Source organism: Bos grunniens, chromosome 11 (assembly GCF_055505025.1).
Source record: "Bos grunniens cultivar Pamir isolate PY7600 chromosome 11, Bosgru_T2T1.0, whole genome shotgun sequence".
Classification (NCBI taxonomy): Eukaryota; Metazoa; Chordata; class Mammalia; order Artiodactyla; family Bovidae; genus Bos; species Bos grunniens.
Genome location: NC_141175.1, coordinates 3,935,667 through 3,955,944, shown reverse-complemented (window position 1 = coordinate 3,955,944; position 20,278 = coordinate 3,935,667). Strand labels below are relative to the sequence as shown.

General features: G+C 67.1%; 3 protein-coding genes across 11 annotated transcripts in view; 1 reads left to right on the top strand and 2 right to left on the bottom strand.

Annotated features, from left to right (window-relative positions):
- The window catches only part of GPSM1 (G protein signaling modulator 1), a 41,262-nt gene extending 34,709 nt beyond the window's left edge, over positions 1–6,553 (top strand). For 4 of the 6 annotated variants that reach the window (XM_086324331.1, XM_086324330.1, XM_086324328.1 and 1 more), the window contains 3 exons: positions 3,460–3,616; positions 3,919–4,127; positions 5,115–6,553. In XM_086324331.1, the coding sequence (XP_086180457.1) occupies positions 3,460–3,616; positions 3,919–4,127; positions 5,115–5,321 (573 nt within the window). In that variant the 3' untranslated portion in view covers positions 5,322–6,553. Of the gene's footprint in view, positions 1–3,459; positions 3,617–3,918; positions 4,128–4,585; positions 4,887–5,114 lie in introns of those variants that run through there. The other 2 variants (XM_086324333.1, XM_086324329.1) reach the window with 2 other exon arrangements.
- A 3,709-nt stretch (positions 6,554–10,262) lies between these two features.
- Positions 10,263–12,051, bottom strand: DNLZ (DNL-type zinc finger). Its single transcript, XM_086324338.1, has 3 exons — positions 11,810–12,051; positions 11,256–11,395; positions 10,263–10,527 (listed from the first exon to the last, which is right to left on the bottom strand). The coding sequence occupies exons 1-3, from the start codon at positions 12,008–12,010 to the stop codon at positions 10,359–10,361; spliced, it is 510 nt and encodes a 169-aa protein (XP_086180464.1). The 5' UTR covers positions 12,011–12,051; the 3' UTR covers positions 10,263–10,358.
- Positions 12,052–12,224: 173 nt separating this feature from the next.
- On the bottom strand, positions 12,225–19,341 carry CARD9 (caspase recruitment domain family member 9). 4 transcript variants are annotated; one of them, XM_086324337.1, is made up of 13 exons: positions 19,260–19,341; positions 17,893–18,078; positions 17,563–17,700; positions 16,725–17,029; positions 16,476–16,655; positions 16,254–16,397; positions 16,019–16,144; positions 15,120–15,311; positions 14,711–14,752; positions 14,392–14,437; positions 13,092–13,168; positions 12,561–12,643; positions 12,225–12,475 (listed from the first exon to the last, which is right to left on the bottom strand). In XM_086324337.1, exons 1-13 carry the CDS (start codon positions 19,264–19,266, stop codon positions 12,376–12,378), a joined length of 1,626 nt encoding a protein of 541 aa, XP_086180463.1. In that variant the 5' UTR covers positions 19,267–19,341; the 3' UTR covers positions 12,225–12,375. The 4 variants fall into 4 exon arrangements, with proteins under 4 accessions (XP_086180463.1, XP_086180462.1, XP_086180460.1 ...); XM_086324336.1 differs by having other exon boundaries at positions 16,254–16,655; XM_086324334.1 differs by having other exon boundaries at positions 14,392–14,752.
- Between the last annotated feature and the right edge of the window lie 937 nt (positions 19,342–20,278).

Genomic DNA, 20,278 nt, shown 5'->3' with positions numbered 1-20,278 from the left:
ACGGGATCCATCTCTGAGTGTTTACAGAAAGTGTGCGTGTGTGTGTGTGTGTGTGCACGCGCCCATGCCCCATCGCTGAGTGTTTACAGAAACTGTACGTGTGTGTGTGTGTGCACGCAATCCATCTCTGAGTGTTTACAGAAACTGTGCGTGTGTGTGTGTGTGTGCACGGGATCCATCTCTGAGTGTTTACAGAAAGTGTGTGTGTGTGTGTGTGTGCACGCGATCCATCTCTGAGTGTTTACAGAAAGTGTGCGTGTGTGTGTGTGTGTGTGCACGTGATCCATCTGAGTGTTTACAGAAAGTGTGCATGTGTGTGTGCACGCGATCCATCTCTGAGTGTTTACAGAAAGTGTGTGTGCGTGTGCACGCGCCCATGCCCCATCTCTGAGTGTTTACAGAGAGTGTGCATGTGTGTGTGTGTGTGTGCGCATATGCACAAGATCCATCTCTGTTTACAGAGAGTGTGCGTGTGTGTGTGTGCACGCACACGTGATCCATCTCTGAGTGTTTACAGAGAGTGTGTGTGTGTGCGCGCGCACGTGATCCGAGTGTTCACAGAAAGTGTGCATGTGTGTGTGTGTGTGCATGCGCCCATGCCCCATCTCTGAGTGGTTACAGAGAGTGTGCATGTGTGTGCGTGTGTGTGTGTGCACATGCTCAAGATCCATCTCTGAGTGTTTACAGAGAGTGTGCGTGTGTGTGTTTGCACGCGCGCATGCCCCATCTCTGAGTGTTTACAGAGAGTGTGCGTGTGTGTGTGTGTGCGCGCGCTCGAGCCCCATCTCTGAATTTTTATGGAGAGAGTGTCTGTGTCTGTGTGTGCGTGCAGCGGGGGTGGGCGGGGACGGGGAGGTGCCCTCGCCCTGGGGCCTATTTAAGCATCAGGCTGACAGTGCTGGGTGGGTCTGGGCGGTGAGGCAGCGCTGGGCACTGCGGGCAGGGCTGCCCAGCAGGGACCCTGGCTTCCTGCCCAGGCTCCACGTGGTCCCGCGCCCCATCCACCTGGCCGCCGCTGGAGCGGCTGTGGATCCACGTGAGTGTGGGGTCCCCAGCGCGGTGGAGGCTCGTGGCCTGTGGGAACCGGACTCAGGTGGCCAAGCGTTCCCGCCTGGGGGCCAGGGCGGGTGGATGGTCAGCCAGTGCAGTTCCCCGGGGGGCCAGCACCGTGGGGCAAGTCCAGGGCATTTGGCCCCCGCCCTCTGTCCTGGGCAGGTGGCAGCTGGAGGGGGCCACCCGGGCTGGGGGTGGGGAGGGTTCGCGCCACCAGGGCCAGCTCCTTCCTCCCAGGGAGAAGGTGGGCTGATGCTTCTGCAGGAGGGGCTGGAGTGAGCCTCAAGGAGCCCTGACTTCTGGACAGAAAGACCGAGTGGGGCTAAGGAGAGGGCGGGGGAGCGTGGGGCGCCCAGGTCCCCAGGTGCGTCCTGCTGGGGTGCAGGGTCCTGTCCCGGGAGAAGGGCACGGGCTCCCCCTCCGCCTGTGGCCTCAGTCCAGCAGTGTCCAGCTCGAGAGGCGCCCACCCTTCACAGGTGTTCCCAGGCTCTTGGGGGGGACAGCTGCCAGGCCCCGGGCTGGTCCCGGGTTCTGGGCTGAGGTGGCTCTGGCACGGCGCCTGGGGAGCCCAGCTTGGGATGGCGCCATGGAACAGCCGGGAGGGGGCCCCTCTTAGCCCAGCCCTGGCCACAGTGGAGGGGCCTTCAGCAACCTGCCCACTCCAGGTGCCTACCTGGAGTCTGAGCTTCAGCCCGCAGGAGGCTGGAGGAGTGTTGGGGCACACATGTCGAGTGACGTGGACCCCCCCCGGGTCACCCCTCTCCTGGGAGGGGCCTGGCCCATGGTTCACCTGGGAGACCCCAGCCGGGGCCAGAGGCGGGCTGGGGGCCCGGAGCACCAGCTGTCCCCTGAAGTGGGGCGGGGCTGTGCTCAACCCTCACCCATCAGCCCGGGGCCCCCACTGGCCTGCAAGCAGAGCCCTGTGCGGAACCCCCTCCAGTTCACATTCGGCCCCCGGCCCCCAGCCGCTTTCTGCAGGTCCCCAAGGCCCTGACGAGGTGAAGCAAGTCCCCCAGCCAGGGCCCCTCTGGGCTGGTTGGCGTGGGCTGTCCCTTCCCTCCAGGCTCCGTGGGCACCCACAGGAGAGCAGAACCCTGCAAGGCAGGACTCCGAACTGTAACCCCCAGACTTGGCTCTGGGCCTGCCCTGATCAAGCAGGGGGTAAGGAAGCGGGTAATCTGAGAGCCTGAGCCTCAGCGGGGTCTCCTCGAGAGCCACCCGCTCGGCTCCTGCCCCGCCCCACCGCGCTCACGTCGGCCAGTGGAGGCCGACATGGGCCTACAGCCAGAGCCCGGGTCTCAGCAGTCCTGGCTGTACTCCAGGACCGAGCCTCTTCCCCATGAGAGGGGCGGGCGACGGGCTGTCCAGAGCACTGGGGGTCCTGCATTTCCGACATGCCCTCCACAGGGTGTAAACTGAGGCCAGTGGAAGTGGGCTTGCCCAGCACCCCCTGCCAGGTGGGACTCCGCTTGCCTCAGTGACCTGGTCTCATGCCTGTCCACCTCATCCCACCCCCTAGCCCAGAACCGTGGCCCCGGCCCTCCCATCCCGACCCCACCGGGGGGGCCTTTTCACCCCAGCGTTGGTGCTCGCCAGTGCACACTGATGCCCACTGCGGGCATCTCCCCCAGGACTCCAGCCTGGCGTCCTGGCTCTCGCCCTGCCACAGCGACCCAGAGCAGACCCCGGGCTGCTGCATGCACCCCTTGGCCAGTGCTCGGAGGACGGGGTCGGGGATGATGGCGCCACACCTCTAGCCTGACCTCAGCCCCAGCCCAGGGTCCCGGTCCCCACCTGAGCTGTCCTCCGGGCCTGCCCACTGATCGGAGATTTTATAAACGGGTCCAGAGTGAGGCTGGGGTGGAACACGCCCTCAGCTCCCCCAGGTCGGGTTCCTTGCCTCTGGGGCTGGCACCTCCTGGGTCACTGGCAGGGCCCTGGCATCTGGAGTGTGTGGAGCGGCTGTAAAGGCTCCTGCCTGTTGAGGGCCTAGTCGCTCACCCACTTGCTCGTCTGTTCATTTAACAGACAGTGGTGAGTGCCAGGCTGGGTGCCAGGGCTCCAGAGGCATACAGGCACGGGTGGTGCTCACTGCAGGAAGCAGACACGAGTGCCCAGGGGGGCCCGGGGCACAGGGAGGCAGCTGGCGGGTGGTGGTGACTGCCAGTGCGGGGAGGCACACCAGTGTCGCATCTGGGGAGGCTGAAGGAGACCCGGACAGAGCGGTGGCTGAGGGAGGGGAGAGGTCGGGGAGAATGCTGGGGGCACGGGGCAGGCGAGAGAGGAGGGTCCGGACCTTGGTCCGAGCCGAGCAGCCTCCCGGCCGTGTCCGGGCGTCCCCGCGGGACAGCAGGACCACCTTGTGGCTGGCCTGGAGCCAGAGCTGACTGCCCGCCCGGCCCGCAGGGCATCCCCCGGGCCCCGTCTCCCGACGAGGAGTGCTTCTTCGATCTGCTGAGCAAGTTCCAGAGCAGCCGCATGGACGACCAGCGCTGCCCGCTGGAGGACGGCCAGCCCGCGGCCGCCGAAGCCACAGCCACCCCAGCCCTGGAGGGGAGGGTCGGTGAGTCGGCCCCCACCCCGCTGCAGGCTCCGAGGGTGGGGCGGGCCAGCTGTAAAGTGCCCCCCGTCACCGGGAGCCCTGGGCTGCAATCCTCGGTAACCTGTCACCCTCCCGTCCCCCGGGACACGCCGGGTCGTGCAGGGAACAGGCGTGGGAGGCTGGGCTCTTTGCATTCCCCCCTCCCCGTGGGGGCCCCTGCAGGGCTGACTGAGAGCAGCCGGGGTCTGGGGTCGGCAGAGGCGCTCTTGGGGGCCCCTGGGCGGGGTCCCTGCCTCCCCGGCCTGACCTCTGGCGCCCTGCAGCCCAGCCCTCGCTGACAGCCTCCCCACAGACCGAGGAGTTCTTTGACCTCATCGCCAGCTCCCAGAGCCGCCGGCTGGACGACCAGCGTGCCAGCGTGGGCAGCCTGCCCGGCCTGCGCATCACCCACAACAACCTGGGCCACCTGCGTGGTGACGGGGAGCCCCAGGAGCCGGGGGATGAGTTCTTCAACATGCTCATCAAGTGCCAGGTGGGGCTGCAGCCCGGGTCCCCCGCCCCATCTGCGCCCCTGGCCGGGTTAGTCCAGGCCCCCTCCTGGCTGGGGACCTGGTCCTTCTGTCTCAGGGTGTCTTGGGGGACCAGCCTCCCCTGGCTGGCTCAGCTGGTGTTACCAGGTGCCCGTGGTTGCTCAGCCCTGTGCACCTCGGGCCGGCCCTCCCTCGAGCTCAGGAGGTGAGCTGGAGGAATCACCGGGCCCCCGGGGTCATGGCCTGGGGTACCCCACCAGCCGTCCACCTCTGGATGGAGAAAACCGAGGGCCAGGCTGTATCCTGGAGTGTGGAGGACACGAGGGGTCTGACCCATGTGTCCAGGCAGGGGTTTGGGAACCCCCGGGGAGGTGGCTGGGGAGGGGGCAGCCACAGCGCCCGTCCACACCCACCCATGCAGGAAGCTGGGAAGTTTCCAGTGTGACATTCATCCCCACAGAGGAGAGGACAGCACCGCCCTGGGCGAGTCCGCGGAGCCTCCAAACCAGCCCCTTCCGAGAACCCCCGAGCCCCCCGCCCACACGCACGCGCGCTCCGGGGACTGCGCCGGCTCCCAGCCCTTCTGCGCCAGACCCTGCAGAGAAGCCCTACTGCCCCCTGGGCCCCCTGACTCCACGGGGCCCTGGGGAGCTCCACGCTGCCCTACCCTGTCCCTGCCGCTCGAGAACACCCCAGGCCTGGGGGCCCCAGGAGCACACCTGGGAGGCTGCCTGCACCGCCCCGTGTCCGGCCCGGTCACACCCTGTGGCTCCCTGCAAGGCCGTTCTGGGGTCCTGGCTCCCAGGTCTGCCTCCGGGAGCTGATGCCCAGGGAGGCCCAAGGTGGCCTGAGTGGCTCTCAGGCTTGAGCGGGCACTGCCACTGGACAGTGGCCCCCGCCTGGAGCGGTCCCTGAGGTGCCTGAGCCCTGGGCCGGGGCCCCGAAGGCGGGAACGCGAGGTGCCAACCTGCACGTGTGTATCTGCCCAGTCCTCCAGAATCGACGACCAGCGCTGCCCGCCCCCGGACGTGCCGCCCCGCGGCCCCACCATGCCCGATGAGGACTTCTTCAGCCTCATCCAGAGGGTCCAGGCCAAGCGGATGGACGAACAGCGGGTGGACCTTGCCGGGAGCCCGGAGCAGGAGGTGGGCGGGCCCCCGGAGTCCCGGCAGCAGTGCCAGCCCGGTGCCAGCTAAGGCGCCCACAGCCAGGCCTGGCCCCCACCCCTCAGTCCTGGACGGGGTTGGGGTGGGGTGTGCTCACCAACGTCCAGGATGCCTACACCCCCTTCCCCCCCAGAAGCCTCCTGAGGCCGCGGCTGAGGGCAGGCTCTGAGCCACGCGGCCCCGCCCACTGCGCCGGACGCCGGGCACCCAGCCCCCTCTGTGCCCCCACCCAGGGCAGCGGGCTCGGGCCGGGGCTCGCTCCCATCCCGCGCTCGCCCCACGTGGTACGCGGCTTCCTGCAGCCCTGCCCTCGCCCTCGCCCTGCCCCGGGCCGGGCTTCAGCATGTCGGCTCCAAAGCCCCGGTGCTGTCCGGATCCTCTCCACTCTCTCCCTGCCCCCCGCCCGGCCAAATGTGAAGCCCTGCTGCCCACCACCCCCCCAACCCCCAGAGGCGTCTCTGAAGCCTCCTGTCTGGGGCCACCAGTGACAGGCATTTCTGTTCTCTGGAAGCTGTCCCTGGTATGCTGAGCACAGGCGTGCTCACCCCAGTTCAGCCTCACCCCTGGGGAGGGCTCCCCTCCCAGGCCCTGTCCCCTGCTTCCTTCTGGGGCTGGAGGAGGAGGACACAGGCAGACTCGGAAAGCCTGCAGCCTGAGAGGGCAGTGCTCCTCCAACACAGGCCCCCGGGCCCCACCAGGCATGTCGTCATGAGCCTGCGGGGCCGGGAGGCCTGCCACATTCCTCAACTCCAAGCCCAGGAGCCCAGGAACTGAGCCGGCCTGGTTCTGGGCACACCAGCTGGGAAAGGTCCGCCCCACCGGCCATCAGCAGGGCGGGTGGAGCAACTAGCCCCCACCCCACCTCGCAGGGCCAGTGACATCACCCCCTTCTCCTGCGGGGTGGGCCGCCCTAGGGATCGGGCAGAAGACAGGCCCCCTGGGAGACCGTGACCATTGCGGGCACGAGGCGGCTCCTTCTCTTGGTTGGCACCCTACCCAGCCCCAGGGTCCTGCTCAGTGAGTGCAAGGAGGCCACTGCACCCCTGCCGCTCTGTACAGCCTGGGGAGCTCAGGGGGCCTCCAAGAGCGAGGGTGGGGTGGCGGATGTGGGGTCAGAGGACAGGGCTGGGCCACCCTCACACCTGAACGTAGGTGCGTATTTATTGCTCACACGTGTGTTTGCCATGTTAACGGGTCCTTTCCAACCCAAAAGGTACATTTGTTCTTGTTTTTCCTGAAAAAATAAAAGTCTGCCAAGTGGATGTCATCTGTGTTGGGATGGGAGCTGGCGAGGGTCTTTGTCCTCTTGGGGGCCCAGTGGCGGCCTCACCTGGGTCAGCAAACTGGCCCACCCAGGCTGCCCCTCCTCCCACCCACCCCTGCCATGGGTTCTGTCCCTGCTGTGCCCATCACTGAGGGGGCCAGGGCTCAGGGGGGTGAAGCAGCAGCCCCAGGGACACACGGCCTGTGGGGACGCTGGGGTTGGAGCCCAGGTGTTTCCGGCCTCTCCTGGGCTGAGGCAGCCCGGGCCCTGCCCAGAAGGCTTCATTCCAGGCCACTTTGACCAGGATGGTCTGGCGGGTCCACATGGTGAAGCCCTGGGGCTTCTGTGCCACCGGGGGACGGGGAGAGGTCTTGGGGACATAGTGCGGCAGGCGGTTGGGTGTGTGTTGCACCCCCGGCCTTGACCCAGCGCCCTGCTGGGAGCCCCACCACCTCCTAGCATGCAGGAGGGGTTGCTGACCAAGGGTAGATGGAAACGGGGGCCTGCCGGGCTCCCTGCCTGCATCTCTGGGCCCTAAGTCTTGGCTACAGACATGGTATTCTGGAACCTTCAGGACCCAGGCCTCAGGCCAGGCTGACTAGGGCCCACTCCCCCAGCTGAGACCCCACCTCGGTCCACTCAGGGACCACGCCCGGGAGGTAACCGTGTGGTCTCCTCTGGCGTTCAGAGGGAGAAAGTGTTCCCAGAGCCAGGGCAGGGGTCTGTCTACCAGGCCAAGGTCGAGGGCCAACCTGGGGGGGCGGTTGAGCAGGAGGCCGGGGAGCAACAGGAGACTTCTGCCCGAGAGGTGCCAGCTGGGAAAGGCAGACCCACCCTGGAACACAGAGGACCCCCCGCCCCGGTGCTCCTGACAACACTCCAGCGATGGGATCCCCTGGGGGCGGGGGAGCCTGAGGGGTCCCAGGCTGCGTCCAGGAGGCTTCGTGGGAGGGGGGAACACCAGACCCCTGGGCACTGGAGCCCGGCACTCAGAGGGGCACCGGCAGGGACCTGGAACAGCATCCATTCCTCTGGCCACATCTGAAGCTGTGGGTGCCAGGACCACAGGAGGCGGGAGCTAGGACAGGACGGTCTTGCACCCCAGCCTCGTGGAGAGAGGAGCCCTCTCCCCACGGGCGTGGCCACGGCAGCAGGCCTGCCCGGCCACCCGCTCAGTGCAGGCAGCAGCAACAGCAGAGTGCGCCAGCAGGAGGCCCCGCCCCAGACAGGGCCCCAGACCACCAGGTGGTGCCAGCCTGGTACAGCCACCCCAGTGCCCACCTGCATGGTGGGCAGACGGGCAGGTGGGCCTGGTCAGACTGCCCACTCAGCAGAGCACCCGAGCCTCGGACGCCAGCAGCATGGTGCCCGGCCGAGCCTCGGGGGCACCAGCCAGCCCACCAGGTGCTGTGGCTCCATCTTGACTGCTCCCAGGCAGGGGCTGGCCGCTCCCATCCAGGCTCCAGCAGCCTGCAGAGCTGTGGCCCACCTGCCCAGCACCCGACGGCCACCTCAGAGCAAGGGAGGTCAGCAGACCCGACGCCACGCCCCCCACCGCAGAGGCCAGCTTGGCGAAGCGGCCTGGGAAGGCGCCACTGAGGAAACCGGCCTGGGGACCGGGGAGCGGGCACGAGAAGCCTCTCCCCTCAGCCCGGTGACCTGCTGCTCCCTGCCCCGCTACACTGGCCACAGCAGGCTGGACAGCAAGGGGGGCACCCACAGGGGTGGGGAGGCTGGGGTCGGCTAGGAGGAACCGGGCTGGAGGGGAAAGTGTGGGCAGAGCCTGCAGGGTGGGGTCAGAACACTCTGATGGAGGAGAAAATGCAGGGAGGGGGATGGCGAGGCCCCCACGGGGAAAGGCGAGCCCTCCCTCACTCCGAGAGAGTTCTCAGTGCCCAGGAAGCCTGGTACTCGGCCAGCAGGAACACAGGGGCACAGAGTCTCAGCAGCTCCCAGCCAGATCAGAACGCTGAAGGCTCTGGGCAGTCCTGCAGGAACAAGGTTGTCTGATGGCCTGGAAGCCAGCATTCCCAAGCCAGCTGTCCTCAGAGGCTTTCTACGTCCAGACCACACCTGGAGGATTACAGGACCACCAGAGGGTGGCCCAGACACTCGACTCCCTAGTGTGATGCTTTGGGGCTTTCCTGGCGGCTCAGCTGGTAAAGAATCAGCCTGCAAGGCGGGAAACCTAACTGAGGCTTTGGAGAAGGTCCTGGCCTGGGATGAGGAAGGGAAGAGAGCCAGGCGCCTTGCGAAGGGACAGCAGGGTGGCGGTGACCAGACTGTGGTGAGGCCAGTGACCGGGGACAAGGCTGCTCGGAGCCGCTGATGCTCACAGGCCACCCGGGGGGGGTGGGGGTGCCGGGGTCAGTCAGGAGGCGGGGGGAGGAAAAGGGCAGGGGCTTTTCCTGGGGTTTCCGGGGGGGAAGCACAGTGAGACAGGACCAACAGGCCTGCCCGCGGTGCGGAGGCTTTCAGTGGCTCTGGGCGCGGGGGCCACCACGAGCTGTCCGGAGCCTGCCTTGGGTGCACGTGCCCTACTGTCCCCAGGGCCTGCCCCGCCCTCCAGGCTCAGACCGAGGAGCTCAGGGTCGGAAGGCAGACAGGAAAGGGCATGGCAAGCAAACACGTCCAAATTGCCCAGGGAAGGAAGGTCTGTGCTGGGGGCACTCCTGGGATGCTGTGCGCTCTCACCGTCCAGTCGGCTCCCTGGGCCTCCCCAGATCGGCCCCCAACCCTCCGTGGGCAGCAAAGCCCTGCCCCCACGCTGCTGCTCCAAGGCCAGAGATCCCTCAGGGCCTTTGTGGAGAAGCAGGCCCGGGGGCTGGCTCAGCCTCCAGGACTGACTCCGCAAATGTCACAGGAGGTTCTGGGCAGCATAATAGGGGGTTGTTCGCCACGGGAAGGACAGGGTGGGTAATCAAGACAGAGCATGGGCTGCCAGCTCCCAGAGAACAATGCCCAGGCCCGTGCCCACGGGGGCGGCTGTCAGGAGCTCGGATCCTGTGGGGATCCGGTAAGACTGTGGCTGGTGATTAATGCTGAAGGTCACACAGCCCAGAACACTTCTGGAAATAAACACGCTTTCATAAACACAGGAACATCCTGAGAAAGCAGTCAAGCTAGGCTGGGAGACAAATCACACAGCCTGGGGGCGGGGGGACAAGCACACGGCAGCCCCAGCCCCCAAACCGCTCGCCACCACAGCTGTCCAGCTTGTCTGTGGCCACAGTGAGCAGCCTGGTTGGCTGACGTTGCTTGGCTGATGGCCAAGGGTCAAGGCTGAGGTTGGCACCGGCTCACAGGTGCGTCTAGGTGGCACAGAAGGACCTGTGGGGCCTCCTGTGTAAGGCCAGAGGGACAGGACCCATGGTGGGGCTTCTGCCCCTCAGGGAGAACAGTGGCTAACTGGCCATCACGGTTGGGTCCTGGCATTTGGGGCAAGGCTGACCCACCCTGTGCCTGAGTCCTGTCTTTCCTTCTGTAACTCCTGACAAGGTGGCACTGTGAGCATCTTCATCAGAAAATAGGAAGACAGAGGCTCAGAGAGGCAAAGAGACCGGCCCAAGGCCACACAGTGCAGCCCTGGGGGTGGGGGTGGGGTAGGGCTCAGACTGCAACATCCAGCCCTCCCACTCAGATGCGGCCTCCAGCGTGCTTGTGACTCACTCTGACTCCAGAGGCAGGGATGACAGGAGAGCCCCAGGTCCCAGCCTCTGCAGTGAAGTCTGTTTATTGATGGAAAACAGGCACGTCCAGAGTAGCCCAGGGCTGGAGCACCCTTCTCCAAGGCAGAAGACGGGTCAGCTAGCCTCCGTCTTGCTGGGCTGGGTGGGATCCTGGTCCTCAGCCCCTTCCGCAGCAGTGGTGGGTTTGGGGGGCCCCGCAGCCTCTAAAAGGAGCTCCAGGGCCCCATCGCCAGCCACTCGGCGTACCTTCTCCCCTCTGGCTGCCAGGATTTCTTCAATATTCCTGAGAAAGAGGGAGGTGCTGTAACGCTTCTTGGCCGTTTTGCGTCTCGGGCCCTCAAGGGCACCCCAGGCCAAGCTCAAGTGTGTGGGTCCTGCACTGGTGTGGCATCAGGACCACCCGGTCAAGAGGCCCCTGAACAGTCCCTCACTGCGCGCTGCCCCTCACTGAACACTGCTCTCCACAAGGGGGCGAGGCTGACCTGCAGGACCAGAGCCCCGGACCACACTAGCTCACATCTGCCCCATCTGGTGCAGCCTGCCAGCCTCAGAGAGGACAGAAATGTGCATGCTAGGACCCCCACCCCATAGCAGATACTTAGGAAGGAGCGCCTTGTAGGGTCAAGGAAGGAACCACAAAGCGAAAGGTAAGCTGTTTAAGAGTCAACCTAGTCTGATCCCTCCTGTTGGGGGTAGGGGGACATGTCACCAGGTCCTGCTGCCTCTGAGGCTGGTATTGAGAGCAGAGGTCAGGCAGTGAAGCAGGGCCAAAGGGGGATGGCCTAGGGCAGAAGATCGCATACTTGGGGCATGCTTCCACCAAAAAGTTATCATGGTTCATCTGAATTTCAAGTTCAACCATGCATTTCTTGACAAGGAAGCTGGGCTCTGTAATCTCATTTAGAAGGGCGGTGCCCCAGGGACGGTGGGTGGGGCCACAGACTCAGGATGGACCAGGCTAGCCCGGGGGATACAGGCCTCTGTCCTCAGCCCTGCCCAGGCAGGCCTCACCTCTTGCCATCCAGGTCTGAGAACCAGCCCAGGTTGTCGGCGATGATGTGGTGGTTCTGGCAGCCCAGGCAAGTCACAATGACCACACCCTGGTGATAGGCGAGCTTGGAGATGCGCTTCGAGGACCTGGTCCCACAGACCTTGGGGAGACTCCAAAGTGAGGCCCTCCACACGGCCCCGCCCCTCCCCGAAGGCTTAGCCCCACCTCCGGAAGAATCTGTCACCCCAAGTGATAGCCCCACCCCTTCTGGAAGGCCCCGCCCCATCTTTGCCCCACCTCTGGAAGGATCTGTCACCCCAAGTGATAGCCCCACCCCTCCTGGAAGGCCCCGCCCCATCTTAGCCCCACCTCCGGAAGGATCCGCCCCCACTGGTAGCCCCACCTCTTCGCGCGTCCCCGCCCTCTCCCAGATGGATCCTCCCCCGAATGATAGCCCCACCCCTTCAGGGAGGTCCCGCCCCCTGTGGATGGCCCCACCCTCCGTCACAGTTCCGCAACACCAGATGCGGGTCCGGGCCCCTCCCTCCCGGCACCGCCCCCGCCACGGGCCCACCTTGCAGGTGTAGACAAGCTGGTAGTGCGCCGGCCCGGGTCCCGGCTCGGAGCTCAAGCGCCGCCAGCCCCACCCCCAGGCCCGCCTTGTCCCCGCGGCCTGCAGGCGGGCCCGGCGATCCCACAGCCACCTCGGGCTGGGCCCGCGGGGCCGCGCGCAGCTCAACAGTATCGGCACGTGGCTCAACGCCGCCCGCAGCATGCCTCCCGCCGGCCGCCCCGCCCCGCTGCCATATTGGAAGCGGGCAGCGGCGGAAGCGACCCTCCCCGGCTTCCGGCGCCGGTGGCGGGCAGTGCTCTGCTGCCCCCTGGCGGCCGGCGGTGAGCTCCGCTGCCCCTTGGCGGCCGGCGGCGCGTGCCGGCTGGCGCGGCGTCGAAAGAGGCGCGCTGGACCGAGACCATTGGAGGCGGCGATGTCCGGACCGCGGTAGTTTATTGACAAGGTTGCACTTTAAGGTCGCGGCACGTGTGCGCGTCCCACAGAACCCGCCCATGCTCGCCGACGAAGAGGCGGCCTGGGGGGGCCGCGCCTCCTCCCGCGACGGGGAGGGCTGGACGGGGGGCCGGCTAGGCGCCCTCGGTGTCGGTGTTGTCGCTGCCCGTGGTGTTCTCTCCGTCCGCCTCCCCCTGCCGCGCGCCGAGCTGCATCTTCCGGAGGGCCCGCTTCCTGCGGGAGACCGGACAGCGCAGGCGGGCGCGGGCTCGCGTGAGGCCCCCGCCCGCAGCCCCACCCACCGCCCACGCGGGCCCACCTGCGGTAGTTCTCGAAGCTCTCCTTGAGGCGCCGCCGGCCCTTCTCCTTCTCTGGGGGCTCCCGGCCGTTCAGTCCTGCGTCCTGGAGGAGGGGCGAGGCTCGGCCTGTGGGCCCCACTCCCGGCCCTGGGGCTGCGCACTGGGGACCAGGTCGGCTGGGTGCGCTGTCCCTCTTTTCAGATGACACGACGGGCCCGGGGGCCCACGGCTCCAGGCCAGGGTTCCTTCCACTACAGTGTCTGGGGTGACCCCTTTTGTTGTCGGGCTCAGTGCAATGGAAAGGGAGGCCGAGTTCCACTCACTTAACGCTGAGCCCTGTCCAGAAGACTGGCCTGCTCCCTGCCCCCTGCCCAGCTTTGTCCACAAATGGGGGAGCCTCAGCTTCACCTCACTTTCCAAACACCCACACCCCAGGAGCCCGTGGGCAGAGCCTGGGATCAGCCCCCGGGTGTCCAGGTGGAGGAGTCACTCTCCGGTGTCCAGGCTGAGAACCTCCCCAGGGGCTTCCCAGGGACCCCAGGCAGCCTTACCTCTGGGGTCAGTGAAAGCTGTTCCTCCTGCAGAGCCACAGACGGCTGCTCCGGGCTCTCCCCGATGGCCAGGCTGCCTGGAAGGGAGAGTGCCTGTCGGTCCTGCCCAGCTGCCAGGCTCACACTGGTTGGTACCTCTTACCTCCTCAACCTGGGCCAGCCCTGTGCCACCTCCTGGGTCCTCACTTGGACCTGCCAGGATTCCCATTGTGTAGACACGGGGACTCAACATTCACTTCTAACCCCCCGAGTAGACGGCTCAGGTGCCCTGGAAGCAGGGGCTGGGGTCCTAGGGCTCCCTCCATATCTGGAAGGGCCCAAGGCTCAGGACCCTCAGAAAAAGTGCTCTGATGGGCTGGCTCTCCAGAACTGTCCACAGTGGGGGGCGGGTATGGATCCCAGGTCTCAGGGACATGGGGGTGGGGGCGGCCCAGGCCCAGGTCTTCCCCTGAAGCTCACACCTTTCCCTCCTCCTTGGCCTCTACCCTGGACCCTGCCCCACCTCCTGCAAGGCGCCATGCCAGCCCAGGGTTGGGGCTCCCAGGCTGGCCAGCGGCCTTCACTGCCGACTCGTGGCCTGTGGGTCCTTCCTGCCCGTCCCCCGTGGGGGCTCGGTGGCTTCAAGCTTGCGTCTTTGGGCGGCAGCACAGGGACCGAGTCCTCACTTCTCCATTTGCTGCCTCTTCCTCTTTCGGCGCCCCCCCAGCAGCTGGGGTCTGACGCTGAGGAAGTCTGTCTGGCTTCACACGCTACCTCTGTGGTAGCGCCCCTCCCCCCACCCCGCCCCCACCCTCCCAAATTCCCATCTGACACCCAGCTTCGGAGCCAGCCCCTCATCATCCCCCCGGGGCCACCCCACGCCCTGTGTCTAGGCAGGCAGAGTGATCCCGCCTCCGCCACCTGAAGCCCCCACTGCGGTCACCCGGAGCTGTACCCCCTTCCCTGTCTGTCCCCACTTCTTGGGAGGCTGCACCCGGGCAGTGGCCACTGCCCCGCTCTCTGCTCCAGAGGGCGGGTCCCCCTCCTCTCAGCATCCCCGGGCCGAGCGGAAGCTGACCGAGCCTGGGCCCCAGGCTCAAAGGGGGGTCCTGTCCGCTTTCTGGGGGTTGCTCATCCTTCTGAGCCCCAATGTGCCCATCTTTGAAATGAGGCATGAAGGTCATGGGTCCAGGGCTGGGGCGCGCATCCCCCGGCACCAGCATCATGCAGCGTGTGTGCTGAAGGTCAAGACAGGAGCCAACTTGCCACCACGAGGAGGCCTTGGTCAGATTCCTCCGGGACAGGTGGCGGGTGTCCTCACCTTTGTCTGAGAGCTGGGTATCCTCCAGATCCTGAGGGGGCAAGAACTTCCCAAGAGACATGGGGCGATCAGACCGCCGCCCTGCCGGGAGCGGACCTGATGGTCCATGCTGCCCACCCCGGGTTGCGGTCCCCACCACCGTCCCCCGGTGCCAGCCTCTCAGGGAGGGACCTATGCTGCCCAGGTGGGCACAGAGCAGAGGGCAGGCAGTGCACAGCCAAGCTCCCAGAGCTTCGCGTACGGGACTGTGGTCTGGCGTAGGCTGTGGCCCAGAGCGTCCGGTGAAGCCCGCGCGGGCCTGACCTGCAGTCATGCTCACCTCCTGGGAATTCCTGGGTGAGCTGTCCTCCAGATCAGAGCTCTGCGGTCACAGAATAGGGGTCTGTCAGCAGGCTGTGAGGGAACCGAGCCACTCCTGGGCGTGGGGTGGGGTCCCGGGCCAGGCCCCCCACCAAGGAAGCCCCTCCCGGCTGGGCCTGGCCAGAATGTACCTCCCTGCCCGCTCATCGTGCCCAGCCCTGAGCTGCGCCAGCCCTGCAGCAACCCTCCAGGGGGGCTCGGCGAGGAGCCAACCTTCCGGAGAGAGGAGGGGCTCAGGAAGGGCCAGGGACCCCTGGCGGCTCCTCCCCGGGGCTCTGTGGCCTCCAGGACACACCTGCTCCTGCGTGGCTGCACCCCCCGCCCCCCTCCAGCACCCCCGTGGCAGGGCTGACCCTGCGGAGGCCCACCAGGATGAGCGCGTCTAGCTGCCGCCGCCGGAGCTTGCCCTCCACGGCCAGCAGCTGGCCCTCGCGCTGGAACAGCTGCAGCTGGAGCTCGTCCACCTTCTCACTCAGCTCGCGGACCTGTTTCCGCAGCGCGTCCTTGTCCTGCAGGCTGCGTGCATGCTGCGCGTGCAGCTCCTCCCGCATCAGGGTGGCCTGCAGGCAGAGGGGGCAGGGCAAGCGTCAGGGTGGGACCCTTGCTGAGCCTCCTTGTGAGCGTGGCCTGGCCCCACGCCCCAGGACACACGCACACCTCCCCCTGGCTTTCATTTCCCCTCCCGATCTCTCACTTCTCAGCACAGTCTGATTTCTAGCAACGCTCCCGGGAGAATTTCCAGCAACGAGGCTGCGGAGGGGCCAGGCAGGGCCAGCGGCGGCCCCTTCCCCTCTTCCCTGAGGACAGCGCTCACGTTTGGGGCGTTTGTAAACACGACCCAGGTTCACTACGGGAAGTGCGGACCGTTCAGAAAACAAAGGAGATGACCGCCTCCCCCGAAGTGCCCCCGGCCACCCTGCTCCCGCGTTTCCTGTTTCACGGGCGCACTTGGCACCGAGAACACAATCGTTGACGGCCGTGTGATGTTCTTCAGAGTGAACACCCCATGTGCTCTCACGCCCGCCCTCCTCAATGGGGACGCTGAGGTCAGCCCAGGCAGCTGGCCCGAAGTGACCAGCCAGGGAGGCCGCGGCTGCAGGAAGACTTGGAGAAAGCCACCCTCTGTCTCCAGCAATGATCCCTGAAGCTAAGCCACACACCCCTGTGTCAGCGCTCATGGCTTTGAAGGAGCAGGAACCGCTTCTGTCGGAGCTCATTAAAGGCTGCCTTGACGACCGCCTCCCCCGAAAGGCTGGCATGGCCCTACCTGGTCCCTTTCAATGGCAACCTCCTCCATCTGCTGCAGGATGGCCTCGATGCGGTCCTTGTACATCTTGGAGTCCCTCCGCAGGGCCAGGCACTGCAGCTCCAACGTCTCCTTCTCCTCCGCGCTCTGCGGAAGACGTCAGCTAGACAGCCAGCCCCAGTGGCCGGGCTGGAGGGCAGCTCCCGGCCACGGCTGGCCCCCCGACAGCACCCCCACGCGAGGCCCCGCTGCCTACCCGGGTGCGTAGGGCCTCGGCCTGGCGCAGGTCCTTGCGCAGGGAGAAGATGGTGGCGGCCTGCTGCTGCAGGTCCCGCTGCACCCGCTGCCAGTCCTCCTCTGGCACCTGGACGTGGGGGCGGCCCGGGTCCGCCTTCCCCTCCTGTGGGTGAAGGGAGAGGGTGGTGGGGGGACGGGCCCGGCTCCCCCCAAGCCCGCCGCCGCCGGCCCGGAGGCCCACCTGCACCGAGGCCTCCAGGCCCTGCACGCGCGCCTGCAGCAGCGCCTTCTCCTGCTGCAGCTCCCAGAGCAGCTCCTGGCTGGGCCGCAGCTCCATGGCGTGCCTGAGCTTCAGCGTGTGCTTGCGCTCAACCCTGCAGTCGTCTTCCGCCCTCATGAGGCTGTGCTTCAGCCGGTCGATCTGCGGGGAGCGGGGGTGCTGTCAGTGTCGGCCGGGGCCCTGCCCCACCCCACCCCCCGCCCCAGGCACCTCCAGCAGCAGCCCGCGGTGCCCCGTGAGGGCCGCGTCGCGCTCCTCGCTCTGGCGGGCCAGGCGCAGGGCCAGGTCGTAGTTCTCGTCCTTGCAGCGCTGGAGCTCGCGGCTGCCCGCCTCGCAGGCCTCCTTGAGCCGCTGCACACGCTCCTGGAGCTTGCGCAGCAGGCTGTCCTTCACACGCAGCTCCTCGGCGAGGTCGTCTCTGGAGCCCAGCAGCGCCGTCAGCTCCTGCACCTTCCTCTGCAGCTTCATCACCTCGCTCATTAGCAGCTGCGTCAGGCCTGACTCGCCAGAGGCGTCTGCAGAGCGGGCGGGATCAGATGGCGCCCCCACTCGAGGACCGAGTGGCTCCGGGGCGGCTTGGCCAAGGGGTCAGCTCCCCGCCCGGGGGATAAACTGAGGCGCGGACTCACCTCCGGGCCCTGTTCCCACCCACCCCACCGACCCCACCAGGGCAGGACAGCCCGGGGTCTGGGCGTCCATCCCTCTCTAATTCTGTCTTGGTGGAGAGGTGGGAGGACGTGACCCCGCTGGCTTCTCGGGCAGGGCTTCGGCGAGGTCAGAGGGCCTTCTGGGTAGAAGGGGCTCTGGGCCAAGCATCAGCCTGTGCCTCCCCCCTCCCACAGGCCCCACCCTGGGGCTCGGGCTCCCTTTCCTGCAGCCTCTGCCCCTCCACGAGCTCAGGCCGGCGGGATGGGAGGGACGCCCACACAGGGCCGGAAGCTGGCAGCCCCCACGTGAGGCTCACTCCTTTCCTTTCACCGGCGGTTTACGCATCAGGGGACCAGGTTCCCCTGCCCCTCGCGCTCCCAGGCCTGCACCCACCGCTCACCGATGATCACGGAGAAGACGCGGGTGGGCTCCTTGCCCGTGACTTTCCTGTAGAGCTGCGGGTAGTACAGCTCCAGGCTCTCGAGGAAGGCCACGTAGCCCTTGTGGCCCGTCCGCTGCAGGATGTCCAGGAGCACTCCTGTGACTCAGAGAGGACGCATGTGGTGGCCCACGAGGCTGCAGAGGGGGCCAGCCTGGCCCCACCTTGGGGCGCTCCCAGGGGCGTCTGCCGTGTGGGGAGCGGGCATAGTGGCAGGCAGACGGGGCGGAGGCAGGGTGAGGGTCGGGGGACCAGGGTGGGGGGCAGAGTGCGGCCGCCCGTGGCACTGACCCACTTTCCGCTTGCGGGTGACCAGGTTGGGGTCGCTGAGCACCTGCTCCTCGTCGTCGGGGCTCAGCACGTTGCACTGGCGCAGGTAGGGCGTCACGCGGGCGGGGTCGATGGCAGAGATGAGCTTCACCCGGAAGCCCTCCAGGGCGCTCCAGCACGCGTCCTCGTTCTCATAGTCGGACATGGCTGGGGTGGGGGGCGGCCGCTGCTGAGCCGCGGGCCCGCGGGGGCCCAGGCCAGCCGTCTCGGCCGTGGCGGGGGGAGCCCCCTGCTGCCGTCGACTCACCCAGCATCTCCCCTCGCCTCCCCAGGCCCTGCTGCCGACCCTCCAGGCGCCCTGGGCTTTCTCTCCCAAGGGACCCTGGTAAGCGTCAGGGGTGGCGTGGAGATGCTCCAGGGTCAGGGTGGTGTCCAGGAGGACACAGTCGCCAGCCCCGCGGCCCTCCTCTGGCCCTGCCCGACCCCCCAGGACACCCCAAGTGCTGTGGGGGCTGGCGGGAGGCACGTGAGGGAGGGGGCCAGTGCCGGGCACCCGGGCCCCAGGCTGTGCTTCGGGACTTCCTCCTTGCCCGCGGGACAGCAGCCCTCACGTCCAATCCTCCCAGCCTCCCTTCTTCCGGTGATGCAACAGTTGCCCAGCAGCTACTGGGCCGTTCCCGCCCGGGTCAGGCTTGGCGACGCGGTGCCCTCCAGGAAGGGTGCCTGTGGACGGCCCGCTGGAGGGTGCAGGCCTGGGTGTCCTGGGAGGGGTGGGCTCCCGGGCCCTGGGCCCTAGCTGTCAGGGCTCCTCTACACCTCCCGGACGAGGCCTCGCTCTTGAGGGCTGCCCAGCCAGCTCTCCACCAGGAGACCCCCCCTACGCCGGAACGGCCCACTGCACCTCCCTCCTGCTCCATGTCCAGAAGCCCCTCTCTCCAGGGCTAGGCTGAGCTGGGGGCAGCCGCGGGTTGCCTCCTCCTGGCAGCGGGGATGGAGACCCTGACCCCGCCACCTCCCACTAAGCTTCCGATCCGTGGCGGCAAGAGAAGGACAAGCCTCCAGCTCACAGGGAACGGGCTACACTCCTAGGGACGAGGGTGGCGGCAGGTTCGGGCTGCACCGCCTGCCCGGGGCAGACGAGGCGCTGAATGAAAGCACCCCCGGGCCGGCCCCTGCCTGCCCACCCTGACGTCTATGCATCCTGCACCTGCCGACCCCCACGGCTCCCTCTGCTGAAGCGACAGGCCGGCACAGGGTGGCCGTGGAGCAGGGACAGGCCACATAGCCAGGACTCCCTGGTGCCCCGCTGGGTCTGCCCCACACCCCGTCCCCTGCTCCAGGCCCGAGCTTGGGGCGCCACCTGAGGGAAGGGCATTGGGTCAGCCTACCTTGCATCCGCCTGGGGGGCACCTGCACGCCTGTCTGTCGGATTCAGTGCCGTGCCGGCTGCCAGGACGGAGGCGGGCAGAGCTGGGGGGGGAGAGCCCAGGGTGCACTTCCTGACGGGCCCAACTCACCCCAGAGGCAGGGGGGACCGTTCCCCCCGCAGCCTCCTGATTCGCCCTGAGCAGGGCGGCCCCGGGAGGCGGGGATAGGGAAGTGGAAGCTGCTGGGAGCACCGGGCGGGAGGGCCAGCCAAGGTTCTCCCCGGGGCTGGACGAGGCCAAGCCACCATCCAGCCCACTGTATTCCCGTGAGGACTGCAGCCTGGCATCTGTGGCGGGTACAGGGCTGGAGCCGCCGCACTCACCTCACATCCCTGCCAGCCCCTGGGCAGCCTCGTCCACTCCCAGGAGCAGCCCTTCTCCACAACATGGGGGACGGTGACAGCCAGGCCCTGGGACGCGGAGCCTGGCCCCCAGCCCCACTAGGCCGGCCCTACTGGCTGAACCAAGAGCTGCCTGCTGCCGGGCTGAGCGCCAGCTCCGGGAAGGGGCCGCAGCTGGTGGGCAGCAGCCTGACCACGGCTGCTGGCTTCCTGTGCTCGCTTCCTGGGGGTCCTGAGCCTCAGCCCCCGGGGTTTCCTTTGCCTCCTGGCCCAGCAGGCTAATCCCTGGAAGTCCTGGTGGGCTCCCCTTGGGGGAGTTGTGCTCAGGGGTGGGGTGGGGGGTCCTCCCGGTGCAGGAGAGGAGTGAGCTGCGCCCTGGCCCTGCACACCGGTGGCAGGCAGGACGCCGGGCCCAGGCCCTCGCTGAGCCACAGCTCTCACTTTGTGCAGCGGGGCTGTGGAGGGACCTTCCTCACAGTGTGCTTGAAAGTTAAGTATCTGGGAATCAAATAACAAACGTCTTAACCCCCAGGTCAGAGGAAGTCACAAGGAAAAGTGGAATTGGTGACTTGAGGACCAGGCACCAATGCACACGCCTGGGCGGGTGAGTCAGCCCGTGGCTGCGCGACCGGTGGGGTC